Consider the following 23,333-nt stretch of genomic DNA (forward strand, 5'->3'; position numbering starts at 1 on the left):
GAGGCAGAGAGAGAGAGAGAGTTAAAGGTGTTGATTTTAGCGTTTAGCAGAAAGAGGTGAATGGGGAAAATGCTACGTCTGTTCCCGAGCCCGTCTGCAACGCTGTGGTCCGTTTTAATAAAAGAGGAGGAGGAAACGCTGCACGTTGATAGGGCGAGTGTTTGACATTAGCTGTCGGGCCCTTTCCTCAAGGGAGGCGGAATGGAAAATCTGTGGAATTTTTGGAGGCAGTGACGTCATCCTGTTTGAGGGCTGTTGGTAAAGGAGCAGGACAGAAAAAGGATTTGAGGAATGCGCTGTGGAATGCACCAACACACAAACACGCGCTAACACACAGCTGGCTGACGGACGGACGAGTTTTTCTTGACTGACGGAGATGAGATCACGGTGAAACTCTGCGAAGTGTAGACTGATACCAGCTCATACGAACACCCAGTATCAGCCTCCTCACATGACCGCAGTGCTTAGGCAATTTGTATGACATTTTAAGACAACGATGAGAGCAAAACCGGAACGGGAAACGTTCTGCATTGCTACATCTGCCTACAGTGCCTCGCTTCCATAGGCTGCACACAGTGCCTCGCTTCCATAGGCTGCACACAGTGCCTCGCTTCCATAGGCTGCACACAGTGCCTCGCTTCCATAGGCTGCACACAGTGCCTCGCTTCCATAGGCTGTCTACAGTGTCTAACTTCCACAGGCTGCACACAGTGCCTCGCTTCCATAGGCTGTCTACAGTGCCTCGCTTCCATAGGCTGCACACAGTGCCTCGCTTCCATAGGCTGCACACAGTGCCTCGCTTCCATAGGCTGTCTACAGTGCCTCGCTTCCATAGGCTGTCTACAGTGCCTCGCTTCCATAGGCTGTCTACAGTGCCTCGCTTCCATAGGCTGCACACAGTGCCTCGCTTCCATAGGCTGCACACAGTGCCTCGCTTCCATAGGCTGCACACAGTGCCTCGCTTCCATAGGCTGTCTACAGTGCCTCGCTTCCATAGGCTGCACACAGTGCCTCGCTTCCATAGGCTGCACACAGTGCCTCGCTTCCATAGGCTGTCTACAGTGCCTCGCTTCCATAGGCTGTCTACAGTGCCTAACTTCCACAGGCTGCAGTAAACAAGAGCGAAGCCTCATGTGGGCTCCCGGAGGGGGCGGGCAGGTCATTTGTCTGTGTGAGCAAAGGGTTTTTTGTTTGGTACACTGACACACAATGTTGACGTGGGTTTGTGAGTCAGGAAGACAGCGGGGAACAGCCAGACTAAAGCTGTGCTTTGCCACGCAAGACAGACACAAAGGCCCTGTCTAGCTCCGTCTACAGCCCCTCAGCTATCCAGAGCGAGAGAGAGACAGAGAGAGAGAGAGAGAGAGAGAGAGAGAGAGAGAGAGAGACAGAAAGTGAGAGGAGATTAAATGTACCCTCCCCTGAGGTTCCATGTGGGAAATCCTGAGAGCACACCTGTTGTGTTATGTAATGAACCCCTGGACCACTGGATCATGGCCTCCCACAGACACAGACACACATACACATACAGAGAGAGAGAGAGAAAGAGAGGACACCGCACGGTTTCAACAGTGCACCCCATGCTGACAGCAAACAAAGAGGAATTAAACTGTCTCTTCTGTGGACAGATGATTCAATCCAATAGTCTCCTCTCAGACGAGCTGAACAGGGGATGCAGTGTGTGTGTGTGTGTGAGTGTGTCGTTTCATTCTGGCAGCTCTTTTCATGCCAAAAGCGGCGAGAGATTCAGACTGAACAGCGTCTCTGAAGACTGCCGAAGCATCTTTTATTTACTGACAAAGTTCTCCAAGCATGTCATTTTATCTTTTGTCTCATCAAGGACCTACCACGCATTCCCCAAACTCCTCTCATGAGGTTCATCTCATTTTATTCTTGTTCTTTATTTTGTCTGCTTATCTTATTGTGGCTTACCTTGCGGATTCCTTGTAAGCAATCGAGAACCGTCAGGTTGTATGTGCAATTTCCGAATGAGGCGTCCCTGTGGAAGAAAAAAAAAGGATAGAGATAAAGAGAGAAAGAAAGGGAGGGGGGGGGGGGGGCAGAGACAGAGAGTGATGAGAACAGCCTCATAAAGAAACATCATTCCTGTCTGTGGTGAGAGCTGCAGAGGTCAAAGGTCAGTGAAATCTCATTGCCATGGGAGACAATTAGCTTCCAGCAGAGTGTCAGACAGCACAGCATGACACTCAGGTATTTCACATTGGTCAAACACGAAGGAGGAACTACCCTGCCTCAAACCTGGGAAACTGGGTCACAGCACTCATGATAAGAGAACGTGGGAGCAAAAGGGCCTTGGGTGAAAAGAAAAAGAGAGAGAGAAAAAAAAAAAAGACAGGGCATCGCTATATGAGGAAACGAGAGAAGGCTGTGAGATAATATCGGCTGTACAGAAAACGGACACCGTCTCGTAAGTCGTCAGCCAGTTGTCTTCTTTGAAGGGGAGACACGAATCCTGTTCATTTGAGTGTCTTAAATGGTTCTCTTCTCACAGAAAACACAGACTTAAATATTCATGCTTCCCAACAATCTCTCTGTTATGCGTCTCCTTCAATCTTTATTATATATGCATCTCCACTCTGTATAAAAAGTGGGTCATAATTCTTCTCTTCCCTTTTTTTTTTTTTTCATTCAACTGCTTATGACTGCCGGAGAGAGTGTTTCAAAGACACAGTCCACCTACACCACACTGAGTCGCGCACACACACACACACACACACACGCACACACGCACACACACCACAGAGCACAGAAAGGGTTCCATTACAAAGAAAGATGAAGACAAACACACAGAGGACTAAAATACACACAGTCCAAATGACATGGAGAGCTCCATTACCAGATCATCCTTGACAAAACCAACACACACACGCACACACAACACTGAGCAGTCACACACACACACACACACACACACACACACACACACACGGTTTTAACCTAGACTCTGAAGGTTGGCTTCTGAGAAAAAGAAAGGCAGAAAAAAAGGAATGGTAGCCTCATAGTTGAGAGGAGGAATGTCTGTTGTCTGTATTTCAGACAGATACTTGGAGTCCAGCCCTGGTTTATGTCTCACGGAACTTCGACCTCAGGAGACCCGAGGAGTGTTCCGCTCCTCAGGAGTGCTCTGCTCCCCTGGCTGTGTTTCCGGCCAAATCTCCTCCTCCTCCTCCTCCTCAAGCGCAGAGGAACACAGAGTCAAAAAAAAAAAAACAAAAACCCAACTTCCTCAAAGCTCTGGAGCACATAACCACACCAATTATAGCAAAGTCAGATCCCGGAGGTTACATAACGCCTTACCTCCAATATCAGAGGCCAAGAGTCAGATAAACCCCGGCTCTAATCGCACAAACCCGCTCCATCTCTGCAATTGGTTTTAAGCATTACAGACTTGGCAACAGGGAATGTTTCAAGTGGGTTATTACAAGGGGAGGTTACTGCGTTAACGCCCTGCCTGATGAAAACTGTTGATATAAAAAAAAAAAGAAACAAAACTGTCTATGACAGATGCATTCTGACTAACAACAGCAAATTCAATTAAAGCTGGAGTGTAAAGATCCTAACGAACATATGAAGTGTTTTTCATCCTATGATAGAGTCAGCAACATACAGTTTAAACAGGGAAACATTAGGGCCTACAGGCAGACCTGCCCATGATAAATCTAAACAAACAAGGCATCTGATTAGAGATAACTGTCAAGTCCTCAGTATCACCCAATAAATCTCACCGCAATCTGAGGTCAGAGCATGTCTACAGGGTGTGTGTCTATCACACAAAGTGTCACGTGGGGGCTAAAATCCACATGCCAAACCACCAGTCACATATTATGTCTGTTACATAACCCTAACTCCCCCAGATCAGAGCAGATTTGGAGAGGGGGGTGGGGGGGGGGGGCATAATTTCAGCTTCACTGAGTTTGTACATGTTGCAGACATCATTGTCTATCATTAACGCTGATTCATTTGGTCGGTCATTAACAATTCAGACATTCGTGGGTTTTTAAGTTTTGCTATATATAAAACTGAGAAAACTGCTTTGAGAAAAATTGTGAAGTCCAGAAAACACTGAGAAGACTGTTAAGAAGGCGTGCGAACCAGAGCGGACTTGTGGAAACATGACGTAACGAGGATGAAAAGCAGCAGAGGGGAGGCAGGAAAAGCCATGTCTGGAGGAGCTGAGAAGGCCAAATCTGGCCGAGTGACTGAAGCAGGTGGTAGTGAAACTGTTAAAAAAGAAAGAGGGAAGTTGTTTGGAGGCCCACCCTAACTCACCAGAGGGGACGCGGGCATGGAACCATTCACCGCGGTGCTAGGTCACTTTTTTTTTTTTTTTTCTCTTTTCTTTTGGACTGCAGTACGTGAGGCGCTTGAGCCTATATCAATAGTGTGTTTATTGCTTTCTGTGATGGGGCAGTAACCATTTCTCCGTTGCGTGCCAAATGTTTCGGTAGCCTGGGAGCAGCCTCTCTGTCCTTACATAAGAGGCTGGCTCGGCCAAGCCTGCAGCTTTCCAAACCAGATTAAAAAAAAAAAAGCATTCAGTTCACCAAAAAAAAATGTTTTCTGCTTTCTCATCTACAGCACCATGACCAAGTGCAGAGTCCATTTCACTATTTACAGTAGATAACCTTCATATTTGTCCTGAATAAAAAAAAACACCGTCCTCAGTTCAAACAAGGATTTGCATGGTAATTGATCTTGAATGGAGGGCAGAAAAATGACATTGATATTTTTCTTCGGCAATACAATGCGCTGACTCCCTGCAGACGTTTGTTCATGCACTGAACAGTTGCCTCCTCTCATGAAGCACATTAAGAAAAAAAAGTCGACTGGAAAAAGAAATCCATCACGAGCTCCTATCATCCCAGGTGAAATTGAGTGGAAAGGAGGGACGCCGAGACGCTCCGTTCCGCTAACGGTACTGGCTCCGTTCCGCAAACCACACTGACCCAAAGAGTCATCCCGCACAAGACAGAAATGGAGCACGCCACCAAGGTCAGAAACACAACTAAAAATAGATTTCACACGCTTTCTTTAAGAACATCTATTAAAATCTTATTCTCCTTGGTACAAATGAGGGAAAAAAAAACAAACAAACACACATACACACACACAAACATACTTGGGTAAATTTGCAGGCTTGAACTTAGCAGCATATTAAGCAATGGGCCAGTATTATTTTTATGAATATGAGTTGATGGCTTATTTTATGTTTTTATACGGTTGATAGAGAGAGCTAGTCCACTGACACTTGTTTAGCCAAGCAGCAGCATGGAGATCATATGTTCATTCAGTCTCATTAGTGCTCCTGTCCCTCAACAAACTTCATGATTATATTCACTAACTAAACAATTACCAAGCATTACGTAATCACCTCATATCAGTCTGTTTGTCCCCACAGCGTCACGGCCGTGGCTGACAAAGGTCTTTTTATCCCGGCGACGGCCGCTTTCCCTAACAAGCACAGACCCCGCACTGATGCACAAACTCCTAATGAAGCCCAAGGCTGGACCCAGCACACACATACAGAGCCAGTGCTGGGAGGGACAGGCTGGTGGAAAACAAGCCAACAGCTTTCATAGAATGGTCGATGCACAAGTTCATATGAGAGGAATCGGGGATGTATGGTACAGCCAAAAATTCATACCGCGGTTGTTGTTCGAATGTTGGATGGCAACTTCAGTTTATTCATCTGATCTTTTCTCGGTGCTCACGGTTTTCTAAACTCTATGCAGTAGAGAGTGTTTGTGTTTTCTGAAAGGTCTACACGATCATGACGGGTTTTTTCCCTCCTCTAAAGCCGAGCCACAACTCACCATCTGTTTTATCTATTGATTCACAGTTACAGAACAAACAGAGCTGTTCAGACAATCACTAAGACCTAATGCTGGAAGATTTTTTTCAATCCAATCAGCAACACCTGGAATGCTGAAAGATTTTTTAATTCAGATTGTACAGACAAGAGTGATAAATCATGTGTACCCAACAGCCTAATCAATACTACTTGTATATTCACTGTTTTGTATTCTTTGCATTCTTAACTGTATTCTCAATTCTCCTTTTTCTTGGGGTATGTCAAGTTTGGAAGGGCAGTCTGAATTTCTCTTTTTATTGCTTACTAACCGTAACCATAGCGGCGCATGTTACTGATAAAAGGGTGGCTTTAATCATCTACCATAAATCCAGACTGCAATACAGGTCTTAATATTTTTCTCTACAAGTTCACACAAGCCCAACAAGTAGGCATCAATCTCCACTGTTTGTCAAACCCCCAAGGCCTTCCAAATCTCATCTCCTGGACCATAAATTACACTAAACTATTGCCACTCAGGTCAAATAAGACTTCTACACTGTGCAAAAGGACTTGCGCATTGCACATTGCTCAAGAAACATTTAAAACAACAACAACAACAACAACAAAAAACCCACACACAAAACATTCTTCAGTAAAAATAGCACAAGAAACATTCCACTGCTCCTATGCAATGTTTTGTACTGAACTTATGACGATCTCTCATTAGGCCTTCAGCCAGCCACGTACGAGAGAGTCATTGTGTGCACTAAGGGAGGAGAAACTAGGTGTGAGGCTTTTAACAACAGTTTACATTCAGTGGAAGCCAAGAATGAGTTACGCAGTAGCGTCAAACAGTGATTTAGTGTTTTATTCAGCTGGGACAAGAGTTGAGTTGAGTAGGTCAATACAAGCCAGTCTGCTTCCTACTGGAAATCACTGACTGACTGACTTACTGTTTCAAACCCTTTGAAGGCCACTACAAATCCCCCACATCAAGCTATTACCCAACAGCACGCTTGTGCCTCTCTCTCGCTAATGACCGAGCTGTGAGCTTGAGCCCTTAATGGAACAGTTTCGTGAACACATTTGTGAATGTGCACAGATGAGTATTAACCCAGTTCAAAAGCGAGGATTTAAAAATCCATTCCACGACATACTGTAGGTATACATCTACATGTGCAAACAGCTGATGGGGATTGAGTAAGGTGCTTTTAATACAGGCTCTAAAAAGAAACGCCATGCAAGGAAAAATCACAGTGAACAGTACCATGACAGATTGTGAGAATGCTTTGACAAAGGCCGTCTCTGTTCCGTGAGGCCACAGCTTAACTCCCCCCCCCCCCAACATCTTTCTGAACGCAGGCTTCACTGAGAGCACGACCTGTAGCTATGCTTCGTGCCATCCGTTCTCCGCCCCGAAGCGGAGCGTACCCGGGGCCCGTGTCTTTCTGGGTCAGCGAGGGAAGAGGGGAATCAATGGAGGTGTCGGGGGTTAATGCCGTGCCAGCGACGGAAGATAAGAGAACAAATGAAGCACTCGCTTCTGAAAACCCGCTCAAATGACACGGTCGGTCAGCTAACTGTACCGGCATGACAGCAGTTACTCATTTCCTTCTTACTAGAGGCCAGTGAGCCACCGTTCGCCTTTAAGAGCGCTATACCATGAAAACTCAAAAGGAACTCGCCATATAATATTTTTTGAAACAGCAAGGGCTCTTTTTTTTTTTGTTTGGGGGGGGCAGTGAGCGGGGGGGGGGGGGGGGGGGGTGCTGTCTTTAGAGAGAACTGACTTTTTTGTTGGGGAGGCTCTTTTTTTGGCCACGAATAATGATTACACTGCCATGTAGACATAATTACACAGCTGGGCTGGCTAAGCTACTGCTGGGCTGATTCCTCACTGAGAGACCGAGAAAGCTCTTCCCGGCCAGCTGAGAGACACGCTCGCTCACACAAACTCACCTTTTCCACCGCTGACGCTGTACGAACGCACGCTAACACAAACACACACGCACGCGCGCACGCACGCATGCACGCGCTCGCACCCTTTTTTCCCTTGGACTATTCTAACGCTGCTCATGAATCTCACACACGAATTTTCCAAATGAGTCCTCATCCTCTGTACCCTCCCATCTTTCCACAGAACCCTCTTGTGTGAAGACGATTCGAAGCGCCTCCCTCTCTCTGTGCTCCGCCGCAGCCGTCATTTACAAACATTAACATCTTCCATTTATGCATTTAATCTTTGTTCCGTGGCAATCGGGCTAATGTGATTCTCTGTCTGGGCCCAAATTAACACAGATACCACACCTCATGACTCACTCCAATTCAGGGTCTTTCATTATCATCACCGTCACTCACAATAAACACAAAGCACTGCAGTGTCACTCACTCACTACTACTACTCTACTAAAACAGCGCTGCAGTCGCGGTGGAGATGAAGAGGTGCCAGTCCTCCTTCCATCCCCGCTCCCAACCCTGCAGTGAGAGAGTGCACTCTTCCTTTGACCCATTCACAAATCCTGCAGTGTGGAGTCCCCCCCTGAACACCATCTGTTCAGAGTCTACCCCCTCACCCCTTCTGTCTGTTCACTAAACCTTAACACGTTTTCTCATTTTCAACCCCACATACAGTCACATACTCCCACTCTTACTGCACTGAACCGCGTGTCTGTATGTAAGCATATGATCAAGCACCTGGTCTAGACATCTCACCAGAGAGATTACAGCATGCCCAGATCCCCATCAACTGAAGCTGGTCTCTTAAGATTACGGGCATGGGATCAGGAACAATGGCGAGCCCTAAGCACGTGAAACCGAGGTGACTCCACACCAAACCATACAGTCAATATGCTGTGACTCCGGCCATGACACTGACCCGACAAACAGCGGGATTACGTCGGTTCCCTGACCTTCCTGTGTAATCCCAAATTAAAACAGCAGAGATTTACGCTGGTCACTGCCACAATAATCTAGGACCGGCTGCAATCTTTCCATCGGCCAGATGTATGGAGATTTGGGTTGTTTTTTTTTTTTTCCTTTTTTTCTTTTTCTTTTTTTTTTTGTTCTGTTTACAGATTTGTGGAGGTAAACAAGCCACAGGGTCAGAATGAGAACTTAATATACACGGTCACATGTGCAAGCCCTGTTAAACAAAAAAAAGTCAGACAGTTCTAATGTTTGTGCATCTCCCAAATATGATTTAATCTGGCTACAGAATCCTCTGATCCAGCACAGAGGCTGAGAGTTTATGAAGCATGAAATCAGATCACTGCGTATCACACTGGGAGAGAGGGAGGGCAGAGACGCAAGGGCAAACACACACTGGTGTCATTTGGAACAGTATTGACCTTACTCTGAGTGTTTGTTCACTGACATTTGGACAATTTTTTCAAAAGTCAAGCATAAGGTGTGTGAGGTGCTGGGGGGGGCTGATCACTGAGACTGTGACTGAGACTGTGTGTGTGTGGTGTGTGGTGTGTGTGTGTGTGTGTGTGTGTGTGTGTGTGCGGCGTACGTGGCTGTTGTGTTGTGACCCAGCTCCCTGGTTTGAGAGGTTTATAACGGGGCGTTAGCCTAAATATCTTAACACGACACTCCAGTTAAATTCACTTATGCTCACACACTCACGAAATAGCTTAATGTACGGACATCTTTTTAAATGAAAAAGGAGGAGAACATGGAGAGATGTGTGTATGGAGTATTAGCTTAGAGAGCAGTGAGAGCATTACAGTTTACCTGAAGGGCAGATATGAGGCATTGGAACCAGAGATCAGGGCCCTGTAGGCCTCCTCTGGTGTCTTCTTCAGGTAGATCACCTGAGAGAGAGAGAGAGAGACAGAGACAGATGTTCATATAAATTCAGTATATTTCTTAATAAAACGTTCATGCAGCAGCAATCCAAATCAAGGCAGGTTATTACACTTGACTTGGCCAAAACAATAGTATTCAGTGGTCGACAGTTCCAATATTGGTCCTCCGTTAAGCTTCTGGACGTCAGTTTCAACTCTAGAGACTGATATTATTCCAGTCCTCTTTAAAACAGTCAGACTACAGACAGTAAAGTGGCTAAAGGCTCCATCTCCCCGTCTGTCCCCTACTCAGGGGAGAGTGACGTGTCAGGAAATGTGCCACAGGGATGTTATTCGGTGGCTCAGCATACACAGGCTTCTCTCTCGCCGGGCGGAGTTCGACTTGTCACTGCCCTGCGAGTTCTTCATATGGAAAAGGTCACGGGTACACACTGAGCTCCTCTGCAGGCTCAGCGTTCGGCGATTCCACAGCTGCGACACTGAGCTCTCGCTCTCTCACTCTCTTCCCCAGAGACTAGCGCAGCACAGAGTACACCCCTTAACAAGATTTCAGATACCACAGAGTCAGGCCAGCAGTGCCTCACTGTGTCCTCACATCAAGTTTCCATCAAAACACAACCTACAGGATGCACTAAAACCAAGCTAGAACATTCAGTACGCAATTATTACATCACCTTAATTGATCATTAAGTTCAAGACTCTGGCAGACTGTGTGTTTCCTATGATTCCTGTGGCATTCTGTGCGTTTCCTAATGATTCCTGTCCACTTACTAGAAGTTTCCATGGGCCTTTTTTTTTTTTTTATCCAGTTTGTTCAGCGAGTGTGAGAACGTGGTTGTGAGAGCACAAGAGGCCAAGGTCAGGTTACACGACCAGTGTGTGTGTTGAGTCTGGCTCCGTTCACATGCGGGGGGAAACTTGAAAGCTTTGTTATTTGTGCATGAGCTCATGAATTATTCAGCGGTCAGACAATTGGATCCGACCCGAGCGGCGCAGATTAAATTCAGCCATGGGACGGCCGTGCGTGTGCGTTCCCACGTGACCTCCAGAAAAACGACGTGGACTCCCTTCAACCCAGCTGTTTCACCCACACCAATAATCTCCCCTGCCAGAAAGCAGGCCACGGGCATTAGAAGGCAGGGATAAAGATCTATGGGGAAGAGCAGGGCTAAGTGAGCCTCCACACGACATGATCAATACAAACCACTTAGAAAAGACATGCAGGAGGAGCAGGCGGAGTCAACCAACTCATCACATCTATCACATACGACATGCCAGCGCACGCACACACACACACACACACACACACACACACACACACACACACACAAACACATACACACTGAGACACATTTCTCACTGAGGCCCTACACTATTTCAGGCCAGAGGAAGGCAAGTGTACAGGAGAATGAGCCTCATCAGTCTTGTAGTCCTATATCCCACAGGGCATTTTTAACATGCATCATTGGCCATGATTGATTTTTCAGCTGTGTCCCGTGTGAGAGTGTGTGCACGCACTACTGTAATGGAGAGAGTTTAGATCAAAAGTTCTGTCTTGTTTTGCTTTTGCCCCCCTCCGCTTTGCGTGGAGTTCTAAAAATAAGCCCGTACATTAAAACTCTAAAATTGTGCTTTATGGGTAATGAGAGAGTGTGATACTCCATATTCAGTGCTATAGAAGTAAGGTCTGGGATCAAGGGTCAAGTTAAATATAGACAGATAGGCGAGGAGTGCAGATCCCGGAGAGACTTGAGTCTTGGAATAAGCAGGAGCGGCTTTGGACAGTCAAAACGTGACAGATAATTAGACACCCTCCACCCTCTCCTCCTGCCCTTCATTCTCACTGCACTGAGAGACAAAACCAGTGAATGAGAGATTCATCTAGCTAAAAGTCACCGTCGTGTACAAAAGTGTGTGTGTGTGTGTGTGTGTGTTTCTCATTATCAGGAATCACAAACTCAATCATTTGCAATCTAACAAAAAGGGCAGTGAGACAGAAATCAGCCGTAAATCGCCGATTTGTGCTCTGAGCCCAGTGATGAGAGAACGAATGAAGTGCAGAGGCAGAAAAGCAGTCACCTGTTTGGGTTTTGCGGCGTCCTAAAATAGGGGTACAGCGTGTGCTGATGCAAAGAGAATCTTGCTGCCTCAGCTCTGACTGCTTACAGGGCCAGAGCAGGGTGTTAGCCAAGGCCTCACACACACACACAGGACCAGCCAGCCAGATACCGAGCACAGGCCAGGGACAACAAGAGTCACGCAGCCAGCAGTACCACAATGCTAGACTCTAACTTTAGTCTGTGTCTTTGAGTTTTATATATATATATATATATTAAAAAAACAAGTATGGTGAAGTTGACTCAAAAACAAAAATAAGATGTGTCCTTTATGGTAAGTGAGCTGATCTACTTCTGAATCTGAGGCACACAGATTAGAGCCTAAAACTAGATTATAATCCAACCGGCTCCACCCCCACTGTGATGCCAGGGAGCAACAACATTGCCTGTGGCCAAGAGAGGTGAAGACGCCAGGACGGTGCAGTTGAAAAACAAATGGCAAAGAAGGAAGAAGGCGTCTGAAACCCTGTTAGTGAACAGGCGGATCTCTCGTTCCTTGTCTTGTCCTTTTCCAACATGTCACTCTCATCTATACAACTCCTCAGTCCACTTGCTATCTTTTACTCAGACAAGTAAAAGTTCACAGCAGGTTCTTCCAAGGTCAAACGACCAAATTGTCAATCACTCTACTAACCTCTCCCTGGCTCTATTAAAGGTCAATTAATATTTATGAGATCTGAACCGTCTCCTTTTTTGAATTTTTATCTCAAAGACGAATCTGACCATTTAACAGGCAGACAGCTCTATCAGTGAATATCTAAATGCTAATGTCAAATACATTTTTATACGGGCATGTATTGCTATTAAAATTCTTGCGGGAGAGAGGCCAAAAATGTAATCGACATATGAAACCATTTGCAATGACTGCAAATGACTGAGCAGTTGTTACTGTGGTTCAAACATAAAGCAGAGGGTGAGCTACTAACCCACATTGTGTCTGACAATTTATCAATAAAAGAAGCCACTCTGCAATGTCAAACGTAAATGGTATACAGTAATGGTACTACAGTGGCTCAGTACAAAGCCTCATTCTGGGCGAGCAATGGCATGACATTTTGTGTATTCAATAGGAGTACAGGGCAAGATCCATGGTTCGTATTGAACAAACAGAATTCTGAGAAAGGTTTTGTGTGGCTGGTGCTTGGAATGACACAGAGCCTGTATGGCACAGGAGGTGTGAATGAATAACACAGAGCCTGTATGGCAGAGGAGGTCTGAATGAATGGAGCCAATGCAACAGGACACAGTGTCATATGAAGGGCAGTCAAGGACAGGGCCATTGTCTGCTTACAATAAATGAGAACTATCTGTCAACCAGCTATCCTTCTGAGAGGCAGCACTGCAGGAGGAAACGATGCAGATTTGAGACACTCTCTCTCTCTCTGTCTCTCACACACACACACACACACACACACACACACACACACACACACACAGTAGAATGACACAGCTACAGAGGTCAGAAACAATAAGAAGGACAATGATCCATTTGGGCAGTTTTCTTCTTTTGATACTAATCCATGGTGAACACAGTGGAGATTTTGTTTTTTTATTTGAGGTCATGACACAATAACTTGTGCCCTTCCTGACTTCACTTCCTCTCGAGAACCCAGAGCTGCACCTTTTTCACAGCCCTTAGAGATTGACGTGACAGACAGAGAGTGAGAGCGTGTGAAAGAGAGAGAGAGAAAGACTGTGTGCTGTGTGTGTGTGTGTGTGTGTGAGAGAGAGAGATAAAGAGAGAGGTGGGAGAAAGAGTGGATACTCACAGCATAGGCACCGATTAAGACAGCGGCGTTAGCCCTCTTTCGCTGGTCAAAGCTGGTGTAGTGCACAATCCTCTTTCTGGTCAGTGTAAAAGACTGAAGGACAGAAGAAAAAAAAAAAAAACCCACAAGTCTTAGCCGATGAAATACCAAACACAATCCATCATTACAAATTCACAAACACTGTACTAGTATTTGAAATGCTGCATTTATACTATTTATTTTTAGGCTAAATAAAAAAAAAATCACATAAGCTACTGAAAATGTCACTCAAAAAAATGGGTTAATGCGAAGGATTAAGAGTCAGAGACACAGCGAGTAATCAACACTCACCAAAATATATTCTAACATCATCGACGCTAAGTGTTCTCTAGGGAAACAAACTCTTTGCCATAAAATGCATTTAAATGCTGGAGCTGCCTGCGAGCTAACTGAGCTGAACGCACATCTGGAACACTCCTGGCTAGAACAGGGAATTACAAACAGATGCTAATGTCTGCTCCAGCTGCCGCTCTAGTGCTATAGCTAGAGACGCAAAGGGAGGGGCCCGACAGGTGAGCTGCCAGCGTGGGAGTATCTTTATATGCATGTGTGTGTGTGTGTGTGTGTGTGTGTGTGTGTGTGTGTGCGTGTGTGCGTACAAGATACTGTTGCACCTTGCTGCCCAGGGGGAGGCATATCATGCAAAGAGCAAACAGGCTGGAACACACACACACACACACACACACACCCATGCCAAGTGCTTCTGTACGATCTGCCTGACGAGCCGCTGAAAAGAGCTCAAAGCATTTGTACTTTCACTGCTCTGCATATGGCACAAGGCTTTAGTGCTTAAAGAGCGACTCTACCTAGATCAGTAAAGCCACTTTAGTAAACAAAGAGAAATCACTGGAAAAAAAAAAGAAAAAAAAAAAAGTTCTAATATTTTTAATTTAAACAAACCATCCAGAGAAAAAACAAGCAGTATCCTGCCATGCAGAAGATACCATGAATTCCACATGGAGAGGAAAGGAGCAAGTACCCTTGAGAAACTAGCTGCGTTGAGAAACAATTGCGAAAGCTTGCAACTTAACAACAATGTGACAAAACATTTTCTTTCCATCAATGCTCTACTAGAACCTCAAGCAAAAATAATTAGTCTTACAATAATAATTATTCCTTTGATAACTGTTTAGCTTAGTTCATTTCCTGCTCTTATCAACACAACTGTATTAACAAACATGAAATTATTCCAAAGATTAGAGGAAGTAGAACTCCCCTAAAAGAAGATCATGGTTAAGTATCACTCTGAGTGGCGTTTGTAAAGAGAATCTTTCAAATGAGACAAACCCCATGTTCATCTGGACGGTTCTCAGTTATATTTGTCATCATTCAGTGCAGAGAGACACTAACAGGGTAAATTCCTGTGGCTGTCCACAGACTGTCTGGAGTCAAAATTATATTAAACATCATTCATAGCTTACTCCACACCAAAACCTGTTGCAAACAGAGACACAGCGGGTTATGCTTGTGAAGTAATGGATGAACCGGCAGCATGAACTCAAAAAAAACATATATAATGCCATTAAAAAAAACAAACAAACAATCTACAAAAAAAATCTCAAGATCACTAGTGTTTTCTTTTTGACTCAAAAACACTTCACTTGAGATTGCAGAAGCTCCACTCTCCAAGGAGGGAAAACTTGGCTGAATTCTGTCCGACTATCCAAAACGCACGCATCACCAACCCATCTCACTTTATCCAGTGCAGTGTCAAATACTCTCTTCATCACACTCACTCACGCCTCTTCCTCTTCCCTCCTTGTCATTTCTCTTTTTTTTCCCCCCACAAAACAAAGCCAATCATGCAGGCCCAAACCAGCCAGGTTCAGAGGAATGCCGTTCCCATGACAACACGCAGTAAATGACAAACATAAGGCAGAGACAAAGAGGGTGGGTAGGTTGTTGGTGGGTGGGGGTGGGGGGGTGGTAAGCGCAATTAAAAACGTCATGCGTGTCGAGGAACTTTACCTTCAACATTCCCAAACATGTACACATGAAAGAACTACACCTTGCCAGCTTCAGAAACACAGAACAGAACACAGAGACAAAACACCCATTAATCCAACACATGTATATATATATACATATAGTTTGCGTTGGAGATGTTTTACACATGATGAAGATGGAAAGTCTGATAACTGCTAAACTCCTCTTCAGTTAGGTTAATTACACAGTCCTAATTACAGAATTAACCATTTCTTCAGTCATACATTTGGATATATCTAAAAGCTAGGTATCTTTTAAAAACATCAAAAAAATGACATCAATGACACCAGGAGTTACACCGGGAGGCCTTCAGAGATGATTTAATGAGAAGACTCCTGTGACACGTAAGGGAGGGAAACTTGACAAAAGAGTTGCTGTCTGACCGAACCTGCTGATGGTGAACTGGAGCAAAAGCCATAATACGACACCGTGACATCATGCTCAAACGCTCTAAACGACAGCATTTTATTTAAAAAAAAATGTACATTAACTATAAGCTGAATGAACAACGTGGGTGGAGAGAGAGTTCCGGATTAAGCACTTTACGGCCACTTTCGTCACCGTGATTTGCTCCGGGGGAAGGGGGCGGGGTGGTCACACCAGGCTTGACTGGGTTTCCCAATGGTCCTGTATGACTGACCCATTCATCGCCCATCCTCCACCGCAGCTAATGTGACCAAAGACATATTCAGACAGAGACACATGTAATCCAACTCTATAAATCCTCCCAAAGCCAAATAACCCCAGCCAAACGCCACAGGCACTTAATACGCCACACTGTGAATGACACCAGCACAGGAACACTGACGTTTTTACATAACTGCAGTAAAGACAGAGTGACATCACAGCAATGTATGAAAAACACAACACTGGCTTACAATTAATTGCTTTGACTCGTCAGGGCAGGCCTGAGGAAAGTAAGCATCAAGTCCCCTGGGTTTTAACAAAGATAACAGCATTGAATTCTTCAGAAAATGTAATCATGTGTGAGGCGTTGTCCCTTTAATATAAATCCTATTTACAACCTACCCTAGGAGTAACTGAGACATGAATAGACATGCACACTGGAGTCCAACCATATACTTAAATGACAAGTTAATACTCATTCATATCTCAAACTTGGAACCAATGTGATACCAGTGACAAACAGTCAGCGGTGAAATTTCAGAGGGTTGGTTCACACTGAGTTTAATTAAATCTGTCAAATGAAAAAAAGATCTGACCGGTGCCCATCACCTTATACTCCAGCTTTGGCTTTCCAGATAAATGTTTTAAAAAAGATGCCATAATACGCCTGTACAAAGATGTCCAGATTTCATATTGTACTGCTTTGGGACTCACTGTAGTCAGTGTACACAAGGTAAAACTGTGCTGCCAGACAACACAAAACGCTGAGCAATGGAGACACTTGTGGTCAGGCCTGTCCCTGGAGAGTGTGCCCAAATGAAAGTGCTAACACAGCTCTGAGACAGGTGAGTCAGAGGGCTAAAAACAGAAAGGCGATTACACAGTGCGAGCAGCAGAGACTCCAGATTTACCTTCGGCACGACTCTGATACATTACTCAGATTCGCCCGAAAATCAGCTCACAGTAATTTCACATTAAAGACAGACAGCATAAGACAAAGTGATCATCCATTTCGTCTGGAGATATAAACCGTAGGACAGTGCATGATCACTTAGCCTATGTGACACCCAGGTACAAGATGACTGTGCCCTCAGATACCTAAGCTCTCTCATTTAATGTGAATGAGGGAGTGTGAGGAGGAGCAAGAAATTCCAGTGTTGTTGTTGGAGCAGCATACTGTACATTCTTCTGAAGGGAGTATGGTAAGAAACGGTGACATAAACAATCCTACACCCTCACACAACCTTGCCCCGCCCAACCCCAAAAAGGGGGGAAAAAAACAAAAACCAAAAAAACTCACCTTCAGTTTTTTGTTGAGTTTACAGCAATATCTGTACAACACGGCTAAGTTGAGGGGTCCAAAGTCTGCATAAAAGCTGAAACAAAACGGTACAGATAAAAAATAAAATAAAATAAATAACTAAATTCTGCTTCTTTTTTTTTTTTTTTTTTTAAAGCACGTTTTTCTTTAATTATCGTGTAAAATATACCGTCTTACTTTTTCATTAAGTTCAGCACCTACACTTTTTGCTCACTCCTTATAGCAGCTTGAATGTGCTCAAATGGGAGGGATTAAATTCCTCATTAATTTGCGCATAAAAGCAGATTAATAATAATTCTGTTATGTGAACGGGCAGGAATGCGTGAATAAATGCGTTTATTACCAAAACAAAAAGAGGAAACATCAATTAAGATGTTGCGTAATTGTTTAGTTCTCTACTTCGACAACTGGTGGCTATTGCTAAGTGAGGCGTGCTCTCTCTAGCAAGTTGGGCGGAGGGAGCAGTGGCTGAGAGTTGGGCATGGATGGAAACCAAACTTACTTCTCATATACAAACTCGTCATCCGTGCAGAAATAGTGGGTGTTTGCTGTACTTTTCGGCTTGCTTCTTAGGGTGGCAAAGTATAGTCGATCTACGAAACAAAAATCAGTAAATGTCACACGACGAAAAATTACAGTGACTGTGGTGTTTACGGCAAACTTTCAACACAGGGCGTATATGTGAATGACTAGGGAAGGCATAAACCGTCTAAAAGAGCATCAGCACATAATGATGGAAGTATGCGTCTATCCAAAATAACAACATCTAAACAAAAATTACTTTTTGTTTGAATATTAAGTCATCAATTATCCTTAAAAAGCATTTAAATGCAGTGGTAGCTTCGTCGTTTGGACGAATTTCATCCCGCTCCCAGAATCTTTTTGAATAAGAAACAGGCAAAAGTCCCAGTGCTCGTCACTAAACAGGAATAGGAGAAGCAGTGCACATGCACACCAAAAAGATACTATACGTCCGTTTCTTAATGTTGCTGAATGAAGTCATGACTCTTTACCCTCAGCTATCCGAGGACCGGTCTGTGATGAGTGGTTCCCCCCAAAGTTATTCCTTACCTTTCATGAATTCGCAGGCTCCTATTAAGTCATTGTCTTCTGCCATTTTAAATAAAGTTGAAAGGATCGCAGAGTGTTTCAAGTTGTCGAGAGACATTAACAAAACTAAACTTATAACGCTCTACTAAAAACAGGGAGAAAAAAATAAAAAGCAAAAAACAAAAACGTTACTACGGCTAGAGGCGTGATGGTCCGTGTGCGTGTATCTCTACCAAGCCGTTTGCGAGCAGTTAGTTGACAGAACTCTTATCACCCCGTTTAGCTAGGAAAATAAGCTAAACAAATGCAAAAGTTCTTTGATGATAATGAAATACTTTGTGTGAGGATTCTCACAAAAAAATGCTAATAACAGAAAAAATGCAGCTACTCTCTCGGTTTAAAAAGCTGGCTGGCAAACTGATTACTGGGTAGTGGCTAAGCTAGCTAGCAAGATATAAGAAGTAGCCAACCAGCCCCGCGCACAACTGAGCTCCACTGTCTGCTCAAATAATCAATGGTACGTCACTTGAACATTCCAATCCGAGTTCCATGTCCCGCGTAAAGATGACGAACTGTTGCAAAGAATTTGTAACCCTTAATCGCCGTTCATAATGTCAGGGACTGAAGAAAATCTCTGCATTTACGCAATGCAAAGATTGTTTTCTTCGTTCTTCAGTCTCACCCACAGTCTACCGTAGTAGAAATCTTTTTCCTGCCATGGTTGCAGACAGTCAAGAAACATCTTAAAGGGACATCACGTGGTAACTAGCAGCCCAATCACAGCGCAAGGAGACGTTGCTATGGCTTGCTGTCAACGCACCAATCAGAGCTAAAGACGATGCCCTCTTAGCGTCTCTGGAATTTTGTGGAGATATCCAAATTGACTTTAAATTACTTTACTGTAACATATGAATTGTGACGTATCAACTTCGGTTTTGGGCTACATTATATTATTATAGAATAAATGTTACTCTAAAAACTAGTTACAAGCAGCTTTAATTGAAAAATATACGGATTATCGGTTCTAACATTTGGCATTTTGCTTCTTATAAGTTAAAGTTTGTCCTCCAGTAAGACATGATGCTGTAAACTGGACCTCAGAGTTTAAGTTTATTATGCTGTTAATCTTTTGTAAACAAAGTGCATCCTGTTGTGATGCAAAGCTCTTTTCAAACTGCGTCAACTGAAGTTCCTCAAAAACATCATTTCATTGTAATTCAGTTGTTTAAAATTCCTGACAAGGTGCAAGTTGAATAAGTGAGAGCTGCTATAGCATTAAAAAATACCTACCATTTATGTGAATTTAAATATCTTTTCCCAGCAGATATGGCCACTATACAGCATGTTTACCCCAAACCGATACAAATTTTCATATGAGAACCCTCAATTAACTATAGTTTTAAAAGTACATTGTGCTTCTAAGATCAAATATCAAACCCTCGTGCCAGACTGCATTGTCTTTATTTGGGTCAGTAACAATGCCAAGCAGTGAGAGTGAGTGAACCATGGAGAAGCTTGATCCTTCATCATGATCATGGCTAGACAAATGGCTCTAACCTTTTTAAACAGGACAGATGGACATACAATGAAAAAGAGATTAGCTCAGTCTGTACACCACTGATAACTCAGTGTCCTCAATATATTTGCCAAATGTTTTGATGAGATCTGTCCAAGTGGACGTGACACACAATTAGTTGACAACAACTAGCAAACTGTCACTTTGTGTTGTTATTGAGGAGTTAATGAGCTGTGTTTGTTCCCCTTTAAATATATTCTGGCAGAGGGTAAATTATAAATTAGTTTTGTTTGTCATGTCTCTTTGCTTATGGTAAAAGAACTTGTATACAGCACCCATAATTTAACATCACAATACATCATGCTTTATTACATTAACAGAGATAAAGGATGAAGTCTATATTAAAGTATACAGGTGGGGGTGGGAGGGACCTGTAGCACAGTTGAACCTAGTGGAGATTTAGTACACCATATTAAAAGTACATATATGAAGGGATAAAAAAAAACAATCAAGTAATTTAAAACAAAACAAAACAAAACAAAACAAAACAAAAAACAAAACAGAACAATCAATTCCTACCTCCTACGAGAGAGATCCAGACCCTCTGTGACACTGGGGCTGGTTGACTCCATTCACTGTTGTCCTGGGACTTCCAGGATCCTATATCTGACATACCTTCATGAAGGTGCAGCAAATCAGAAGGTATGGGGCTCTAAGACTTGAGATGCAGCAACGTAACACAGAAAACACTCAAGATTCTTTAGTCACAGAAGAGCAGTAGCTATGGTATAAACACAACTGTGAGAGAACTGTGGAATGGTCCCAAGGGGCAGAGTGTGCCAGATGAACACAGAACGGAGGGAACTGGGTCACGTGAATCGATCAGGTTTCCTCACATGGCGATTGTATTACATCCCGGGGTAAGGTGTGACTGTCGAGCTTCCTCCGATTACCTGTTGGATTTATTATCCTGCTAATGTGCTTTTTCCTGTCTTTGGATATTGATCCAGATTCACCCACATGTGCTTTTGTTGTTATTTACTTCCCTTGTGTTACACATCCTTTTTATACTGTGTTACTAGTTGTTCTGTTTGTTGGTGTTGAGAAATCTGGGTTCATGCACATGTACAATGATGACCTGATACTCTGACATCATGGAAAAATCATACGACAAGTTGAGCTGCAAAGCTAAATGGAGGAACTGTGACATGCAATTATGGTTAGACTGCTCTCCCATCTCGTCCCAGATCAAGTGAATGTTTCCATCATATAATCAAGGCATTTTTAAGTATTAAGCTCACAGTTTTATGACACGGGGATTACTCTGTGTGTGTCTTTCAGTTATTATTCAATTTTGAGTAGATTACTGACGTTGTTTACTCAGTGGAGTCATTTTAAAATACAGAAAAGAGAAACAATTTCTACATTTTCCTTCTCGTACTCTATTTTGAAATAGCTCTTTACCCATGCCCTGTCTGTTGCTGCCGTTCTGGCTGTGGAGCCCTCGAAGGAGGGAAGTCTTGGGACTTCAGTATCGTGGTCACAGTAATAACTTATGCAACTTTTGGCAGAGTTGCACATCAGAACCTCTGAATTAAGGTAAGGAAAAATTACACAGAGGTCCGTTGCTATAAACACTTGAATAATATGCAAAAGTCTACGGAAACCAATATAAATACTCAAACAAATTTCAAACATATGGGAACCTTACCAGCACATATTCTCCCTTTAACATTCTGGCTTAAACAGTAAGTTTAAAAACAAATCACTGGCACTCTACAGGGTGAATGAAAAGAAGAGAATACAATGACCTATCTGTTAGTACAAAGTCTACATGGTTCATATACGGTAGCTAACAAAGAAAATAATGGTATGGTTCAACAGGAATGTTGACACAGTGAACATCAATTAAGAAACTGATGGGAATAGGATGCTCAGCATAATGACTATAATGACATGGTTGTGTCTGTGTGATGTGTGTGTGTGTGTACATGGGTCACAGATTATACCCCATAAAGCCCTTTATTACATAATGTTCCTTCTGAGGACAGTGTATATGAGTAACAGAAAAGCTGCTTGTTTTTCATCCGGTGCCGCTGCTGCTGTATACTTTACATAATGATTATCTGAGCCATATATGAGACCACTGACTGGTAGATCATATTTGCTTGCTCTGGGACTCTGGGAAAACACATGCTCTCACACACACATGCAAATACACAAGAATACATTAAATTATGAATGGCAGTGCCTTCCGAAAACAATATTTTTTCATCTATATCTATTGTCTAGCATCACCTCTGCATCACTTAATGCAAGAGAATGATCCCGCCTTTCTTTGTCACATGACAGATGTCACTCTCTATCTTCATCTCTTTCTTTACGACTGCTAAATCACTTTTTTTTTTTCTTAAACAATCAGAGCAGATGCACTGGACTGCCTGATTTGACTGACAGGTTGTTCAATACAGCTCAGAGGCCACACCCACCCCCCCCCCCCCCCCCCACTGAGATTCCTCTCAATTTAACCTCAATCTGCCTCTTCCACACCCAAGAGCTCCCTCACTCCCACTCCATGCATATTCATTCATCACATGGGTCACCCCATTCTTTCCTCCTCCCATTGTCCCAGCATCTGCTCTGTTAACAGCACTGGGAGAACACAAAGAAGCTCAAGGACTAGTCTTGACTCCTCAGTCCTAACACTTGGAAACTTTTACAACTTTTCAAATTCTGAATAACACTTGTTGTATTGTAAGACTTAAGAGACACTTACAAAAGTGATTTAGTTCTGAACGTAAAGCCCAAATTAGTGCAATGACTCCGGATTGAAGACTTTTGTGGGTCTGGCTAAACTCCACAATTTCTTTCCAAGATACCTGTCAGTACGATAACAGTAATTATTTCAAAATAGCTACTAAAAATAGAACATTTGAAGAAGAACTGATGTAACTCAACCTGAAATCTGAAGCTACTGGTCGGGTTATGTCTGGTGGTAGAACAAATACTATTTTGATGTCAGTCAGAGGGAATGTGTGTTTCACTCCATTTTATTATGATTTTTTTCAAAAATATCTTAATGCAAACATAGGTCATGGTCACCTACAGTAAAAAAAAAACAAAACCAAAAAAAAGAACACCTCAAGTCAATCAGTCTTACTTTGCCATTCCTACTCATAAATAACACAAGTAGCAAAAAACCAAGAATGAATGCAAGCAACTTGGAACTTTTTTTCTTTTAAGGGAGACTGTCCCCAAAAAATCTAAATTATACTAGGAATTCCCAG

General features: G+C 43.4%; 1 protein-coding gene across 4 annotated transcripts in view; it reads right to left on the bottom strand.

Moving 5' to 3' along the window:
- cdc14ab (cell division cycle 14Ab) overlaps window positions 1-19,233 on the bottom strand; it is a 33,616-nt gene extending 14,383 nt beyond the window's left edge. For all 4 annotated transcript variants that reach the window (XM_030791379.1, XM_030791378.1, XM_030791380.1 and 1 more), the window contains exons 1-6: window positions 18,552-19,233; window positions 17,983-18,073; window positions 17,460-17,535; window positions 13,508-13,600; window positions 9,548-9,627; window positions 1,933-1,999 (exon numbers count right to left, since the gene is read on the bottom strand). In XM_030791379.1, coding sequence (XP_030647239.1) covers window positions 1,933-1,999; window positions 9,548-9,627; window positions 13,508-13,600; window positions 17,460-17,535; window positions 17,983-18,073; window positions 18,552-18,648 — 504 coding nt within the window. In that variant the 5' untranslated portion in view covers window positions 18,649-19,233. The remainder of the gene's footprint in view (window positions 1-1,932; window positions 2,000-9,547; window positions 9,628-13,507; window positions 13,601-17,459; window positions 17,536-17,982; window positions 18,074-18,551) is intronic.
- Window positions 19,234-23,333: the final 4,100 nt, after the last annotated feature.

Source organism: Chanos chanos, chromosome 14 (assembly GCF_902362185.1).
Source record: "Chanos chanos chromosome 14, fChaCha1.1, whole genome shotgun sequence".
Classification (NCBI taxonomy): Eukaryota; Metazoa; Chordata; class Actinopteri; order Gonorynchiformes; family Chanidae; genus Chanos; species Chanos chanos.